Consider the following 16,273-nt stretch of genomic DNA (forward strand, 5'->3'; position numbering starts at 1 on the left):
TGGAGTACAGAAATCTGAGGGCATGATACATGATGTGCATCAACCAAGACAGGCCTTGTTATTTTCCACCCTTTGGTGGTTTTGCTTCAACCGAGAGAGAGACAGGGACAGCAGAACACCTTTTTGGTGGTTGGGGGGGGGGCGCATTAAAGCAACTACCCCTACTTTCATTTCGCAAGCTTCCTAGTTGCTGAAAAGTTTATCCCTGGTAGCCTACTCCATTCCGCTGCCTATGCGAGACTTGGGATGATAGTATCCAATGATGTCAAGGGAATGAAAGAGTGTCGGAAGGATGTAGAGAGTGGTAACCAGTGGAAAAGGAAGAGATTAATAACGCCTCACTAGAGCCTCAACTAGAATCCTATGTTCAGTTCTGAAATCTGTATCTTGGAAAGCAAAGAAATAAGCTAAAGGCAATCCACAGATAGGCAACCGAGTTGGTGTCAGGTCTGCTCCAAAAGCCATATAACATGAAACTTAGGGGCTCATTTTCAAAGCATTTGGACTTACAACGTTCCATAGGTTACTATGGAACGTTGTAAGTCCAAGTGCTTTGAAAATATGCCTCTATGTAACTTTGTAGGTCTAAGTGCTTTAAGAATACACCTCTTAAGGACCCAACTTTATATAACCCGGATGAAAGGAGGGGGTCAAAGAATATGACACAGATATTTAAATATCTGCTAGATGTTAAGAAAACAGAAGGAGCAAATCTTTCAGTGGAAAGGAAGCTCTAGATAAGATATGAAGCACCAAGAAATGCAGAGCCGGGAAACACAGTAGAAAGTAGAAAGTACAGAATAAACACAGAGGATCCCCAGTCACAAGAAAATGGTAATGAAGCACTGGTGTAACATAAACAGAGTGGCAATTACAGCCCAAATTATTAGTGGTATGATTGCACAGCTTCTAGTAGGGAGGGAGTAGGGGAAGGAGAGTAGCGAGGGACAGTGGACTTAACTCCCATATAGCTCACTTGTTTCAGTGATAGCCTACAGCCAGGAGGTATAAACTGCAGCCTTCTTCAGAACCTAGGTGTGTATATGACCCAAGTCTGGACAGTAGGTGTTGCTGTTGAGGAATGACTGGTCCTCTCAATCTATCCCCTCACCCTCCATCCAGAGGCGGTGAATACTGTCTCCAAGATGGGTCTAAAAGTCCAAACGCTCTGGATTAGGGATATCCAACATCCAAACCTCAACCAGCTCAATAAGAGCTGGAGAGCCGTAGCAGCAGTGACAGCATCAGTGTCGGAGAATGTGGTCAAGGCGACCAACATAGCGGGATTCAAGCGAGGATTGGACAAGCTCCTGGAAGAAAAGTCCATAAAAAATTATTAGCAGGTAGACTTGGGAGAGCCGTGGTTCATTCCTAGAAATGAACCACAAGAAATAGATCTACATTTTCAGATCTGTTGGGTACTTGCTACTGTCAGAGACAGTATGCTGGGCTTGATGGACCTTGGTCTGACTCAGCATGGCTGTTCCTACATACTTATGAATACAAGGTACAGGAAATATAAATGCACCAGAAGATGAATGTCAATAAATCTATGTAAGCCACATTGAGCCTGCAAATAGGTGGGGGAATGTGGGATACAAATGCAATAAATAATAATAATAATGCCCGAATCCTGCTAAAGCAGAGTTCAGCAGCACTTGGTGACTGTATGTATATCTATATAGTTCCCCATTTGGGGAAGGAGGGGAGTGGAAGAGCAGCCTAGTGGTTACAGCTCCTTGTGATCTTGGGCAAGTCACTTAACCCTCCATTGCCTCAGGCACAAAATTAGATTGCAAGCCCTCCAGGGACAGAGAAATACCCCAGAGTACCTGAATGCAACTCACCTTGAGCTACTATTGAAAAAGGCGTGAGCAAAATCCAAAAAGAAAAATTATAGCTCATGGAGTGTTACATTCAGTTATAGTACCGTGGTTCCCCGAAAATAGGACATCCTCCGAAAGTAAGACCTAGTAGAGGTCTTGCTGCAATTTGAAAATATAAGGCCTCCCCCGAAAATAAGACCTAGCAGGGGAGGCCTTATTTTTCGGGGAAACATCGGGGTCACCCCCCCACCCGAGCTCGCCGGCTCCCCCCCTCGATCGGCGGCTCCCCCCGCCCTCAGTCGCTCCCGGAACTAACCTCTTAACCGCTTCCTTTCACCTTCGCAGTCGCACTCGCCGCAAGCAGCAGGGCTGACCACTCCTTCCTTCCGTGTCCCGCCCTCGCCTGACGTTACGTTACGTCAGGCAAGGGCGGGACACGGAAGGAAGGAGTGGCCTGCCCTGCTGCTTACGGCGAGTGCGAAGATGAATGGTGAAAGGAAGCGTTTAAGAGGTTAGTTCCGGGAGCGACTGAGGGCGGGGGGAGCCGGCGATCTCGGGGGGGGGGGGGGGGCGACCCGATGTTTCTCCGAAAAATAAGGCCTCCCCTGAAAATAAGACCTAGCAGGTCTTGGGGAGCAAAATTTAATATAAGACAGTGTCTTATTTTCGGGGAAACATGGTAGATATCTCTTTCTTCCCAGAGGGTTTACAATCTAATTGCCAGATTTTGTAAATGGCATTAAAGTGTGAACATAGGTTAAATATAAATCAATTTTAAAACTTCTATATGACATCTTAAAAGGAAATCAAGATACACTGACAATAATGGGTTTACATTAAGCATGTGCTAAATCACATTCATACAGATTAGTAAACCTAGTCCTAAGCTTCTATCAGAGTTATGGTTTAACACACACTAACAGACATTAGTGCATACTAAAAGCTGCCACTCCTATTTTATACCATTAGCACATGCTGAGCTTCAGTAAAAGTGCTCCTAGGAAGGGTGAAACTACTTGCCCAAGTTCACAAGATGAATCAGTAGGATTTGAACTCTCTAGCCACTGAGCTTCTCCTCCACTTCAGATGTGTATACTAATTAAATATATGTAGGTGATAGGAACGTATAGCTTCCACACTAAAACATCTAGAAGTAGACTTAATATGAGTTGCCCTTTTAACTATGCATATACTCTTTGCACAAGATTACTAAATACACAACTAGAGGCCAACCGAATTTCGGTTACGGTGCTGAAACCAGCCCTCAATTTGAATTCATCCTTGTTTCAGTTTTGGCCAAAACTGCAGGTGCTGAAACCAAAACTCCACCACCCCCTGACCAAAAGCAAGCCCCACTCCACCCCCGGGGCCTACCTTTCAACCAGAGTGGCCTAATGGCCTCATCGGGGCAGGAGCAATCTCTCAACTGCTTCAGCCCATACTAACTCCACAGTCAAAATGGCTGCCACAACTTCACGCAGCAGCCTCGCAAGACTGCTATGGGAGGTTGCAGCACCATTTTAGGATTAGAGCTGGCATGGGCGGGAGCAACTTGCATCACTCCTGCCTTGATGAGGCTACTAGAGAACCAGAGTTTGAAAGGTAAGCCCGGGGAAGCCTATGGTGGGGGGAATGTTTTGGCTTGAAGGGGAGCAGTAAAGTGGCAGAGTGGGGTCTCTGTTTGAGGGGGGAAGAGGGGGCGGATTGGGGCCTGCTTTTGTTTGGGGAGGGGGCAGTACTGTTTTCAGCTTCAGCTCCAGCCAAAACCGCGTGGCAAATATTGGCTTCATATTCATTTTTGACCAAAACAGTTTCAGTTACCCTAGACCAGTGGTTCTCAACGTTACTTCTGTTGTGACCCATCTCACAGACAGCATTTCATATATGTGACACACCGAATACCAAAATTCACAGCTGAAAAAATATCATGCCTAAATATTTCATTGTTTGACTAAGTTTAATTTGAATTTGCCTACTCCATTTCAAAAAACTATATGCAACACATCAGTCCCAGATTTCTCACTTATACAGCAAAGCAAATATATATTCAAATTCTGGTGCCACCTTAGTAACAACAACACAAAATCCCTCCATTGCCAGATATTATGAAGCAATACAAAACCCTGCAAATACGCTACTCAAACTCTGTAGCAAACAAAACCTATGGACAGCAGACCTGCAACATTTTCAGTTGGGGATGGAGGGAGCAGTTATTATTGGGGATAGTGGGGAAGCAGAAACAGGGACCAGCTGCGGGAATTTTAAGAACCTGACTCATGATTGCTGATCTCCGCAGCTTGCAGGCACTGATGGTTGTAAAGGGAACACAGGCTTGCTGTCTACACCACACGCTTTGTGGCACACCTCCCACCACTTGAGGGCACATCAATGTATCCCGACATACTGGTTGAGAACCACTGCACTAGACAAACAGAAATGTGTAATGCGGTCACAGAAAACCATTAGTGATGTCACTTTAGGGAATAATGATAGTGCAACAGGATGCTAAGTTACTGTTTCTGCAGTGCTCACGTCGTTAGAATTCTGTTCCATTAACAAAGCTTTTTTAAGGGAGTATTATTTACAAATCAATTTCCTGCCAACAAGCAGTGAGGCTTCTGTTAAAATTTGGCAGAACTTTAAGCCATGGCTCCATTATGAGTGTAATTTTTATGAAAAGTCACCTATATGTGAAGGGCAAATGGAAGCCTATTTTATAAAAAGGCAGATAAGCGCCTACATCCTATATAATAATTTGCACCTCCAACGTTCCATCGCTGTCTGGCTGCCTGGGTTCGTAACATCTCATGACGTCAGCCAGCCTCCAGTGTTCCATTCCCCCTCACTGCCCCGCCCTCGCGTCAAAATGTAATGACATCAGAGGGTGGAACAGTGAGAGGGGAAGGGAAAGCTGGAGGTGAGCTGATGTCAGGATGTTACCAACGGAAGGGAAGCCAGCCAGGCCAGCCAGAAAACGATGAGGTACAAAGGAAGAGAGAATCGCGGCACATCGAGGGGAGGGCAGAGCAGAGCAGAATCGATGGACATGGATGGGATGGGTGGAGAGGACAGGAGAGAAGAGAATCCCAGGGCACGGATGGGAGGGCAGGGAAGAGGAGAATCACTGGACATGGAGGGGAGGGAAGGGAAGAATCGCTGCACATGGAGGGGAGGGGAGGGCAGGGGAGAAACAAAAATATCACTTACAAGAGAGCCTTCCTAGGGCCTGTTTCATTGTTGAGGAAACGGGCTGGGTTCCACTAATCCTATATAATAAAACGCACCTCCAACATTCTGAAGCTGACTGCATGGCTGAGGCATTCCTGCTCTCTGTATCCATCTCCTGAATTGACATCACGTACTTCCGGGTTTGTCACAAGCAAAAGTGACCAACCACACGAGGTTTCTCGGCTTCAGAATGCTGGCGGTGCATTCTATTAAATAGGATTGGTCAGTTCCTTGAAGCACAGCCAGAGCTCAGCGTCCTGCACAGTAACGCTCAGAACCAGAGAGAGAGGGGGGGGGGGTCTGACACCAGAGAGAGGGAGGGAGGGGGGCATCTCTGTCACACACACACACTCTCTATCTCACACACTCTATCTCTCACAGCCAATGTCTTTCTCTCATTCACACACTCTATGTCTCACACTGTATCACATTCACTCTCTATGTGTCACACAAGTCACTCACACACTCTCTTGGTCTCACTCATACACTCAGCCTCACACTCTCTTGGTCTCACTCATACACTCAGTCTCACAGAGAGTCTGTGTCTCACACACACTCTCTCTCTTGCACACACTGTCTCACACACGCACTTGCACACACTCATTCTCACACACACACACTCTCACAGACACACTCGCACCCAGACTCTCTCTCTCTCTCACACACACACACACACTCGCATATTCACTCTCTTAAACATACACACTCCGAGGAAAACCTTGCTAGCGCCCATTTCATTTGTGTCAGAAACGGGCCTTTTTTACTAGTGTCTTTATAAAATGCTAACACAAACCCTGCTGAAATCACGGGTAAAATAATTCTGCATCCATTTGCAGCAGCTTGAGAGGAGGTAAAAATGTGCCTGTGTATTTATAGACTATCTTTCAGATTCCATATATTGCGCCCAAAATTTCATGCCGAAATTTGGACGTGTGCCCAAGATGCACGTGCAGTTCAATTGATTTATTAGCCCTTAACTAGCGACAATTGGGCACTAAACCAATTATTGCAGTTAACTGGCTTTGATTTGTGTGTGCATTTGGCTGCGCACTATTCTAGAAGAATCAGCGCCCAACGTGTCTAGCACATATCAGAAAAGGGAGATGGCCAGGGGGCATGTCACGGGAATTCCAAAACGTTGCATGCGGAGTTACAGAATTTGGCCTAACTTGGGTGCCAGCATTTACACCTGATTTCAGCAGGTGCAAGTCCAGTACCCAAAAGTTAGGCGCAGGATCCGCACCTCAGCGCTATTCTATATAATGTGCGCACACTTTATAGACTAGCGCTTAGCGTCAAATTTTTTCAGCACCTAAGTTTCAGCGCTGTTTATGGTTATGGTTTATTAGAACTTGCTATACCTCCATGACTAACTAGCAGCTCTCGGCAGTTTATAATACAAAAACCTTCTGTTAAGTAAAAAAAAGAAAAGAATGACAAAACTTGACAGGAAAGTTGATAGAGCAGAGACGCAGAGGGGTAGGGATATAGAGGGATTGAAGTGAACAAAGCGGAGGGCAGCAACAGTTTGCCATAACAAATTACCGTATTTTTCGGACCATAAGACGCAACTAGGTTTTAGAGGAGGGAAATAGGGAAAAAAAATTTGTTTTTTCCCTCCTCTAAAACCTAGGTGCTCCGGTGCGTCTTGTCCGAATCCCTCCCTCCGAGTTCGGGATCGCCCTCCCCCCGGCCCTGTCACCACTTCTCCCTACTCACGCGATCTTCCCTGGTGGTCTAGTGACGTCGGGGCAGGAAAGAGCTCCCTCTTTCCTGCCCAGCGCGCTGCTCTCCATCCTCCTGTATGCATTGCTGCCTGACGGTCTCGACGAGATTCAAAATGGCCGCCGAGACTTCAATTCTCAGCGGCCATTTTGAATCTCGCCGAGACCGTCAGGCAGCAATGCATACAGGAGGATGGAGAGCAGCGCGCTGGGCAGGAAAGAGGGAGCTCTTTCCTGCCCCGACGTCACTAGACCACCAGGGAAGATCGCGTGAGTAGGGAGAAGTGGTGACAGGGCCGGGGGGAGGGCGATCCCGAACTCGGAGGGAGGGTGGGCAGCCTGCCAGCCGGCCAGCCAGCCAGCCAAATCTCTACCTTCAGACTATAAGACGCACCCCCCATTTTCCTCCCAAATTTTGGGGGGAAAAAGTGCGTCTTATAGTCTGAAAAATACGGCAGTCTGTGGTAAAAGCTTTAGCAAAGAGCCAGGTCTTTAGTTTTGATTTGTAAGTTTTAAAGGAAGCTTCAGCATGGACATCAAATGAGAGAGAATTGCAGTGATAAGGGGAAGCAAAGAAGAAAGCATGAAGATGAGTAGACTCTTAACTGAGCAAATTTGGGACCGGGCAGAATTAGGAGGTGATCATTTATTGAACGAAGAAAATGAACAGGAGAGTATGGGATAGTGAGGGAAGAGAGATAGTGGGGTAGACCAAGCCTATGGCATTTAAATGTAATGACTAACAATTTAAAGAGTATGTGTTGATGGATCGGTAACCAGTGATATTTTTGAAGCAATGGGGATGCATGATCGTAATGATGGGCATGACAAAGCAACCAAATGGCTGTGTTCTGAATTCCCTTCTGTGCACATAAATCACGATTACTCACAAGCCACCCAAACTCCACCCCAGAACCAAGTCTCTGTTGATCTCAAGTGTCTTTCACTCACTTTGGAAGCTAAAGAGATTGAAGCCATTTTTCTCTATATCTGTCTTTCGTATTTAGGTTCAATCTCATGTCCTCATCAAATTAGACTATTGCAATTCCATCTATGCTGGACTTAAAGGTTGTTTTCTCAAAAAATTACAAACAGCACAAAATACTGCTGCTTGTCTTATATGTAGATCTCGCTTTGCCAAAGCCACTCCTTTTTTATAAAAGCTCCACTGGTTACGAATAAGAGATAGAATATCTTTCAAATTGTGTGTTTTCATTCACCAAATCCTGTTTGGTCAAGCCCCATCATGTATGAATAATATTAATGAATTACCCACTCGTAAAACTTTCTTCTTCTAGAGAACGTTTCCCTATCTGTAAGAATGTGATATATAAAACAATTCACTTTGCTAATTTCTTCAACATTTTGAATTCTCTTCCTAAATCAATCAAGTTTACAGATGATTACCTAACTTTCAGAAGTCTTCTAAAAGCACATTTCTTCAGTCTGGCCTTTCTGAATACAAAGAACTCTATTTGAACTTTACCCACATCCTTTTCTTAATCTCCTTTTATCCTTTTGTCCCCCTATCTAGTCCTACCTAATTATGCTCTCACCTATCCACTCTTAATTATTTGTTTGTCCTTGAGATAGTCGAAATCCCTGGTTACTTCCTGCACATGTATTAATTTGCTTCTTGAAGTTATTGTAATTTGTGTTATATTATGTTTTATTCACTTATTGTTTGTAGGCCACATTGAACTTGAGTTTATTTTGGGCTAATGTGGGGGTATAAATGTCATAAATAAATAAACCATCTTACACTAAAGCTACATACGTTTGCTCTTACATACGTTTGCTCTTGTCATCTCACATATCTGTACACCTGGAGTAATTTTACAAAAAGCATTTTATGCATATACTAGCCGTTGAGCCCGTAAAAACGGGCTGGTATTGGGGTTTTCCTTCCTTCCCCCTCCCTCCCTCCCCCCCCCCCCCCCGTGAGGTCGCCACCGCTACCGTTCCCCCGGAGTCGCCGCCATCCCTCCACCCGGCCCGGGCCCTCTCTCTCTCCGCTACTAAACTTACACATCCATTCGTCGGAACGCAGCACGCACATCAGCTGAGCTGCCGTCGGCCCTTCCTTCTCTGCCTGTGTCCCGCCCTCCTGTGACGTAACGTCAGCGAGGGCGGGACACAGGCAGGGAAGGAAGGCCGACGGCAGCTCAGCTGATATGCGTGCTGCGTTCCGGCGAATGGATGTGTAAGTTTAGTAGCGGAGAGAGGGCCCTGGCCGGGTGTGTGGGAGGGGGGGGGGTAACGGTAGCAGTGACCTCGGGTGGGCGGGTGGGGGGGGGAGCGGTATCAACCTCGGCGGCGCAGTTTCCCTCTCTGTCCCGCCCTCGTCATCACGTATTGACGCGGGGGCAGGACAGAGAGGGAAGTCTCTACTGCGCATTTGCGAGTGAGTTGGTCACTCGCCGTTTATATGTTTGATAAATGCTTTATTAAATGTATTTATTTGTTTTTTATTTATTGGGATTTATTAATTGCCTTTATGAAGAGATTCACCCAAGGCGGTGTACAGCAGGTACAATTTACCATAAAACTTACAAATTTGTTAACAGCATAGCAATAGTAAAATTGTCCTCCACATGGCACACAGAATGGGTTTATGCTCAGGAGAATTCATACCATGATACTTCTATGTCCTAGTAAAATTAGACTGAAGCAAATTACAGCAACTTCCCTGAACTTGGAAACCCATGCTAATCTTTCATTAGTCTGAAGAAGAGATGAAAGAATACAGCAAGGTCAGTTAAGCCAGATATCACATTTCTAATAAACATCCCGACTGCTCATAAAGCTGACAAAGTACAAGTGAGATACTGACTCTTCAGTCCTCTACCAACTGTAAATGGAGGAGCAAAACGATGCAGAAAGGGGACGAGGGCAACAGAGAGAGAGAGAAAGAGAGAGAAGGGCAGAGAGTGTAGAGGGGTCGGAGCAATACAGAAGTGTGATACAGATTAGGGGGGAGTGGGAGAAGAAGCACAGTAATGCAAAGAGAGGGGGCCAAAGAGAGAAAGAGAAAAGGGCAAGGTGCTGGTGAGAGACAGATAGACAGGAGCTTGTATGCTTCTGTGTACCTCAGAAGCTCGTCCAGTTACAAGTATTTTGGTTTTCTCCATTTACATAATCTACAAAGCTGATTTATTTGAACCATCTTGACCCTGAGGAATGCTTTGTGCCGAAACACGGCCTGTGTAGGGTCCTTTGGGTCAGTTTACTTTGGCAAATAAACTTTTGCATGCTCTCACTCCTTGTTTGCCTTGGTCATTTGGAACTTCCTTCACTTTCGCCCTTGTTGTTTCTGCTTGATTTTGTTTATGGAAGTTGTGAGGATTCCCCTCCCCCCTCCTTTTTTCCTGCTTGGGGACAATAGGATGTCCCCAACACAACCTGCATTCACTGAACAATGACGCTCACATACTGGGGACTGTGCAACCACCTGAATTAAATGTAGAAGTTGAATGGTCAACTATAATAGTTGCCCTGCTGGTCGATTCAGTCATATGACTTCCAGAGAAAACAGCCTTGTTTAGACCTCTTTCAAAACTCCTTGATGACGAGTACTTTTTTCTCGAAACATGGTTCCACGTCAGCTGTTACTCTGTATAAAGTGATGCACGACCACGTGGGATGGTGCCGACGATGTGGACGATTTGAGACACTGGGCAGGATATCTCCAAGGTAAGCTTTCCTTCTCTTTATTATTATTTATATAAGTAAAAGATTTTTCTGACAATATTCATTTGTTAAAATCATTGACATTTACGCAATAGATAACATTTAGTGCTAAACTTAAACAAATCTGTGAACCTAAGCATTTTGGAGCAATGAATATATCTGACATATGAAGTGACTCCAGATCAGTAATTTCACATCCACCTGCCCTGCAGATTAAAGTCTGGTCATATTATTTTTTTTTAGTAACAAAAGTGGTTTGTTTGTTTGTTTGTTTTTTTTGCTGTTGCTCAATAGTTATATCAAATGGATACTGGAGTTGGTTTTTGTTATGTGATAACCTTCCCACAGCTATAGATATTTTTGGAGAATTTTGATTTAGTATTTATAAAATAGGCCCCTTCCTGCCCTATTAACTCAGGACCCTTGTTATAAAATACCTATGCGTAAAGGGCAAAGAGGCACCTGTTTGTAGTTGATTTATGAAGCCAAAGAGGTGCAGACACACACGTACCGGATAACCCAACTATGCACTGATCTGTAAATGTGTTCGGGGGAGATGCTCAAAGCAAACTGGGCTTGCAATGTTTCATTTAGACCGGTTTTAGCCAGTTTAACGTGCATGTTATTGTGTGCCTAGGGCCTTATTTTAAAAGTTATGCTCCTAAATTTACGCTCCTAAATTATGAGCGTAATCAATGCTCCTAAATTTATGCTCCTAATTTAGGGCCTATTATGATCAAAGATTTAGCATGCATTTAGAAGTATAAATTATGCTCATAAATTTAGGAGCATAAGCTTTATAGAAGAGGGGGATAAAAGTTCCTATGCAGAAGCACATGTCGGAGAAACTAAATTTGTATTCAGCTCCTCTGACTGATGTGGGAAGTTTACAACAAATGGGTGAACTAAGCCTGAATCCCCAATGCTGAGGTTTAAAATACCATCCAGCAGGGCCGCCAAGAAAGTGAACTGGGCCTGGTGCAGGGCCACCACCCTCTCCCCCCTCCCCAGAATCATCATCGCTGCCTCCGCCCCCCCCCCCCCCACCTGCCCACCCGAAGTACCTTGGCTGGCCTCGCCAGCTGCAGGCAGCGCAGCTCCTTCCTCTGCTCAGCATTGCCTGCCCCTGCGGCTGATTTCCTCAGGTCGCACATGCTCAGTCTCAAAACTGAGCATAAGTGGCCTGAGGGCCCAGCAGCTGCTAGGCAGGCAATGCAAAGCGAGGCCCGGCACCGGAGTTTTCTCTCTCCTGCTCTTGTCGGGACACGATCACCCAGGTCCCATCAGGAGCAGGAGAGAAAGAGCGAAAGAGAGAGACCCCGGTGCTGGGCACCCCCCTTGGAGGCCTGGGGAACTTTGCCCCCCTGCCCCCCCTCAACAGCCCTGCCATCCAGGTCTATATATCTATATCCATCTATACATATACATGCACACAGGATTAAGGCATGGTCAAACTACGCATGTGTCTAAGGCCCAAATGTTTAGGACGGACTCTCTTCAGTGGCCTCCAAGGCAGATTTTGGCCTTGGTAAGTCAGCTGCTAAAGAAGACTGGGTGGGGTGGGTTGGGGGGGGGGGGGTAGGGGAACCAGATCTACCACTGCCGGCAGATGATTTGTCTGTTCTTCTCACTCCTCATACATAGAGGGGCATAATTGAACGAAAACGTCTATGTCCATGGGCGTTTATCTCCGAGAACGGGTCCGTGAAGGGGCGGACTGAACTGTATTTTCGCAAAAAATAGACGTCCATGTTTTATTCGACAATTTGTGAGCTGGGCATTTTTGTTTTTCAGCGATAATGGAAAATGAAAGCGCACAGCTCAAAAACGAATAAATCCAAGGCATTTGTTCGTGGGAGGGGCCAGGATTCATAGTGCACTGGTCCCCCTCACATGCCAGGACACCAACCGGGCACCCTAGGGGGCACTTTTACAATAACAAAAAAAAAGGTAAAAGAGCTCCCAGGTGCATAGCACCCTTCCCTTGTGTGTTGAGCCCCCCAAATCCCCCTCAAAACCCACTGCCCACAAGTCTACACCATTATTATAGCCCTAAGGGGTGAAGGGGGGCACCTACATGTGGGTACAGTGGGTTTGGGGGGGTTGGACGACTAATAAGCATTAAGCAGCACAATTGTAACAGGTAGGGGGGGATGGGCCTGGGTCCACCTGTCTGAAGTCCACTGCACCCCCTAACAACTGCTTCAGGGACCTGCATACTGCTGCCAGGGAGGTGGGTATGACATTTGATGGTGAAAATAAAAAGTTGTGAAACATCATTTTTTTGTGGTGGGAGGGGGTTAATGACCACTGGGGGAGTCAGGGGAGGTCATCCCCGATTCCCTCCGATGGTCATCTGGTCATTTAGAGCACTTTTTTGGGACCTGATCGTGTGAAAAAAGGGTCCAACAAAAGTGGCCTAAATGTTTGCTAAAAACGCCTTTATTTTTTCGATTATCGCCCTAACGCGTACATCTCTCCTCGGCCGATAACCACGCCCCAGTTCCACCTTCGCCACACCCCCATCAACTTTGTCCGCATCCGCGACGGAGTGCAGTTGAAAACGTCCAAAATCGGCTTTCGATTATACCGATTTATTCGTTTTTGTGAGATAAACGTCTATCTCCCGATTTGGGTCGAAATCTAAGCGTTTTTCTCTTTCGATTATAAGGTGGATAGTCCTCCAGAAAGCAGGAGGAGCCAGCGAGCAGCACTTCTTACCTGCTGCTTTCTTCTCTATGCAGGCAGAACCATATGGGACCCTGTTTGTTCGAGTTTTAAAATGCAATTATATTAAAAGTAAAGGGGGGGGGATCAATGCTCAAGGGCCCACCAAACATTTAATCCTGAAATGTCAGGCCCTACGGACACATTTCATGTTAAACTCGTCAGGTGTTCTTGAGGCTCACTAAGGGATGCCTCAGACTTGCTTACTTCCTCCGGAGTCTGCGGTCCTTCTCTGCTTGCGTGCCCAGTTTCCCAAAGCCTGGTGAATCCTGGAACACAAACTCTGCATCTGGTGCCATACCTGCAAAAAAGGAAGTAAAGAACATTCTGTTATTCCACTTGATCTCAACATTAAAAATCTTCTGTCTCAGCGTTATTTAAAGAGCTGGCAATGCAGAAGTTCTACAATGAAAACACAGTAGGGTGTTTGAAGTATGGTCTCCTGATGAAGTAAAAACGAAACATGACCAATGTTGAGACCTGGGGAACTGATTTGAAAGTGCTCGGAATAAACTGGATTTTTCATCTTTTGATTATTGCGTATATATGGAATGGAAGAAAATCCTATATACATGTCACTAATTCAGAGTGGATTTAATTTCGACTAAATGTGGTCATTACAAAATTACAATATGGAGAAGAAGGAATAACATTACAGTGACAGAGCACTGTATTGTCACAGTGGTGACGAAGGATTTTATTAAAATCACTGGACGTCACGTTCAGACTACTTTAGTTAAAAGGCTTTACTATTTAGGTGTATCATCCCTTTCAGATAACATGAGTGGATTGGATGTTGGGAGTAAATTGGTTATAATCTGGGATATTCTTTGGAAGGTTTTTCACTGCACACCAGATAAGATCAGCAAAGATAAATTCTTTCTAATAAAATTGTGCAGATATATAGCTGTTAATATAACATCAGTTAAGTGAGCTAGTATTAAAGATCTGATTGATATATCCTATGGGTTTTTTAGAATAGGTACTCAGTTTTTGGTATATGTGTATTGAGTTTTATGATGTTGTATTTCATATGAATAAACTTTTAATATTGTATGTTATAGTTTATATTAGTCATTTTATGGTATAGCATAATTAGCATTGACTAATGATAATTGAGGCAGCCCTTGTATGTATTTAGGATATCTTGAGATATAGAGATAAATACTCACACACACACACACGCAGTCAGTTTGATTTGAAAACATACATTAGTTGTTCTTCTCTGCAATGAATTTTAGAAATGGCGTCTATAAGTCCTTTAAATAAAGACAAAAAGGAAGTGGGAGCAGGTGGACCAGAGGCAGGAGAAAAGGGGCTGGTTTAAGAAGCAGAGTGACTGTTCTTGCTCCGAGCTCACCTCCTCCTCTCCTCTTCTCTTCATGCTGCCTGGAAAGGAGGGGCTAGAGCTCCCTTCCTGCACTAGAGTCTGAAAAGTGGCAGAACTGCGCTCTAGGCCATTTCCCTGGAAATTAAGCCCTGTATACACAAAACAGTTTTTAATTAAAAATATGCCCCCCCACCCCACACACAATATTCAGTGCTATTTAACTGGCTGGTTAATTAGCACTTACCTGGCTATTTGCAAATAGTCAGCAGGAGATAGCTGCTTATCCCATTGAATTTTCACAGACAGCGCTTAGCAGCAAACCAGTTATACCAGTGCATCGCCAGCTAAATTTGGTGGCCAAATGAGGCCACCAAATAGCAGGACTATCTTTGGCTACTATAAACTTAACCAGACAGCGCTGAATATTGATTTGGCCAGTTAAGTTTAAACTTGCCAAAAATAAACAGGATATTCAATGCCGATCAACGGAAACGGCCCGGCATTAAATATCCAGTCTCACTGCCAACCACGGCAGTTTGCTGGGCTGCTTCCTACAGCCTAAATATCACCCCCATATTGTCCAAGTCTGCATTTCTACAGGATTGTTCATTCTGGGAGGGGTGGTGATTATGATTCTTGGGTTTGATTATCACAGAAGAGCTGGCCTAGTAGCCTGGGGGGGGGGGGGGCAAGGCTGAAGGTTTGCCCAGGGTGCCTTACAACCTTGCACCAGCCCTGCTCATGTAGATCATCATAATAGGCGACAGTAACGCTGGACCTGCCACACCCTGCAGAAGATGCCCGAGTGTAAGGGAAAGATAGTGTCCCCATGTCTCCTCCATGAAGCCTACAATGAAGATCATCATCTCGCAATCTCCTTCCAAAAAACAAGAGACCTTGCCGCATTGCTCCTTCCTTGCCCAGGGGAACAAATCGCCCTTTTTCCTTCTTCCCAAAGAAACGTCCAATGGAAGATTTGATGCCCTTTTTCTTCATGCCTTTGTGCAGCGAGTCCTGGCTGCTGCCACTGCTGCTGGGATTGCTGGCCTGATCATCCAAGTAGCTGGAAAGGGAGCAAACCAAAATAATGAGTATAAAAGAGGCATAGACATCAGAACATTTCAAAATGATTGACGGTGTCAACCCTACAAGTTACCATGAAAGAATCTGCTCAACTGGTGGGGGGGAGGAGGGGTGCTATTTCCATACTCTTTCCCCTGTCACTGGCTGGGCTAGTCAGTCACATACTCCCCTTTGCTTTATGGTGCAGTGGCCAGGGAAGCAGAGAACCAAAGATGAGGCTACTCCCCCTCTGCTTGATATTTTATACACCACAGTTTTCCCCTCCAATGGATGTTGTCTCCTACTGTCCTTGTTCTGGAAGCTGTCAGATATTTCCAAGTTCAACTTTCAGCAGGTATTATCAGGGTTGGATTAACACTATATTGGGCCATGTCAACACAGTATCCAGCCAGGACTTTGTAGAGTCCATCCTCTTCCCTCCACCCCCCCCCCCCCCCCCCCCCCCACAAGTCAGCTATAGCTTTGGGGGACAGGGAGACAGAGGAAACCAGAAGTATAAATCCACTGGCAATTATTTCTTACTATGTTTGCTCGTTAAAATACTATTCTGTTTTATCATTATCATGTTACCCAAAATCCTTCTGTTACCGTGTTTCCCTGAAAATAGGACATCCTCCGAAAGTAAGACCTAGTAGAGGTCTTGCTGCAATTTGAAAATATAAGGC

General features: G+C 45.3%; 1 protein-coding gene across 1 annotated transcript in view; it reads right to left on the bottom strand.

The window, feature by feature from the left end:
• PPFIA4 (PTPRF interacting protein alpha 4) overlaps window positions 1-16,273 on the bottom strand; it is a 131,475-nt gene that overhangs the window by 43,235 nt on the left and 71,967 nt on the right. Inside the window, exons 19-20 of the mRNA XM_030220853.1 lie at window positions 15,422-15,588; window positions 13,403-13,496 (exon numbers count right to left, since the gene is read on the bottom strand). Of these exons, the coding sequence (XP_030076713.1) occupies window positions 13,403-13,496; window positions 15,422-15,588 (261 nt within the window). The remainder of the gene's footprint in view (window positions 1-13,402; window positions 13,497-15,421; window positions 15,589-16,273) is intronic.

The sequence above is a fragment of the Microcaecilia unicolor genome, chromosome 12 (genome assembly GCF_901765095.1).
Source record: "Microcaecilia unicolor chromosome 12, aMicUni1.1, whole genome shotgun sequence".
Taxonomy (NCBI): Eukaryota; Metazoa; Chordata; class Amphibia; order Gymnophiona; family Siphonopidae; genus Microcaecilia; species Microcaecilia unicolor.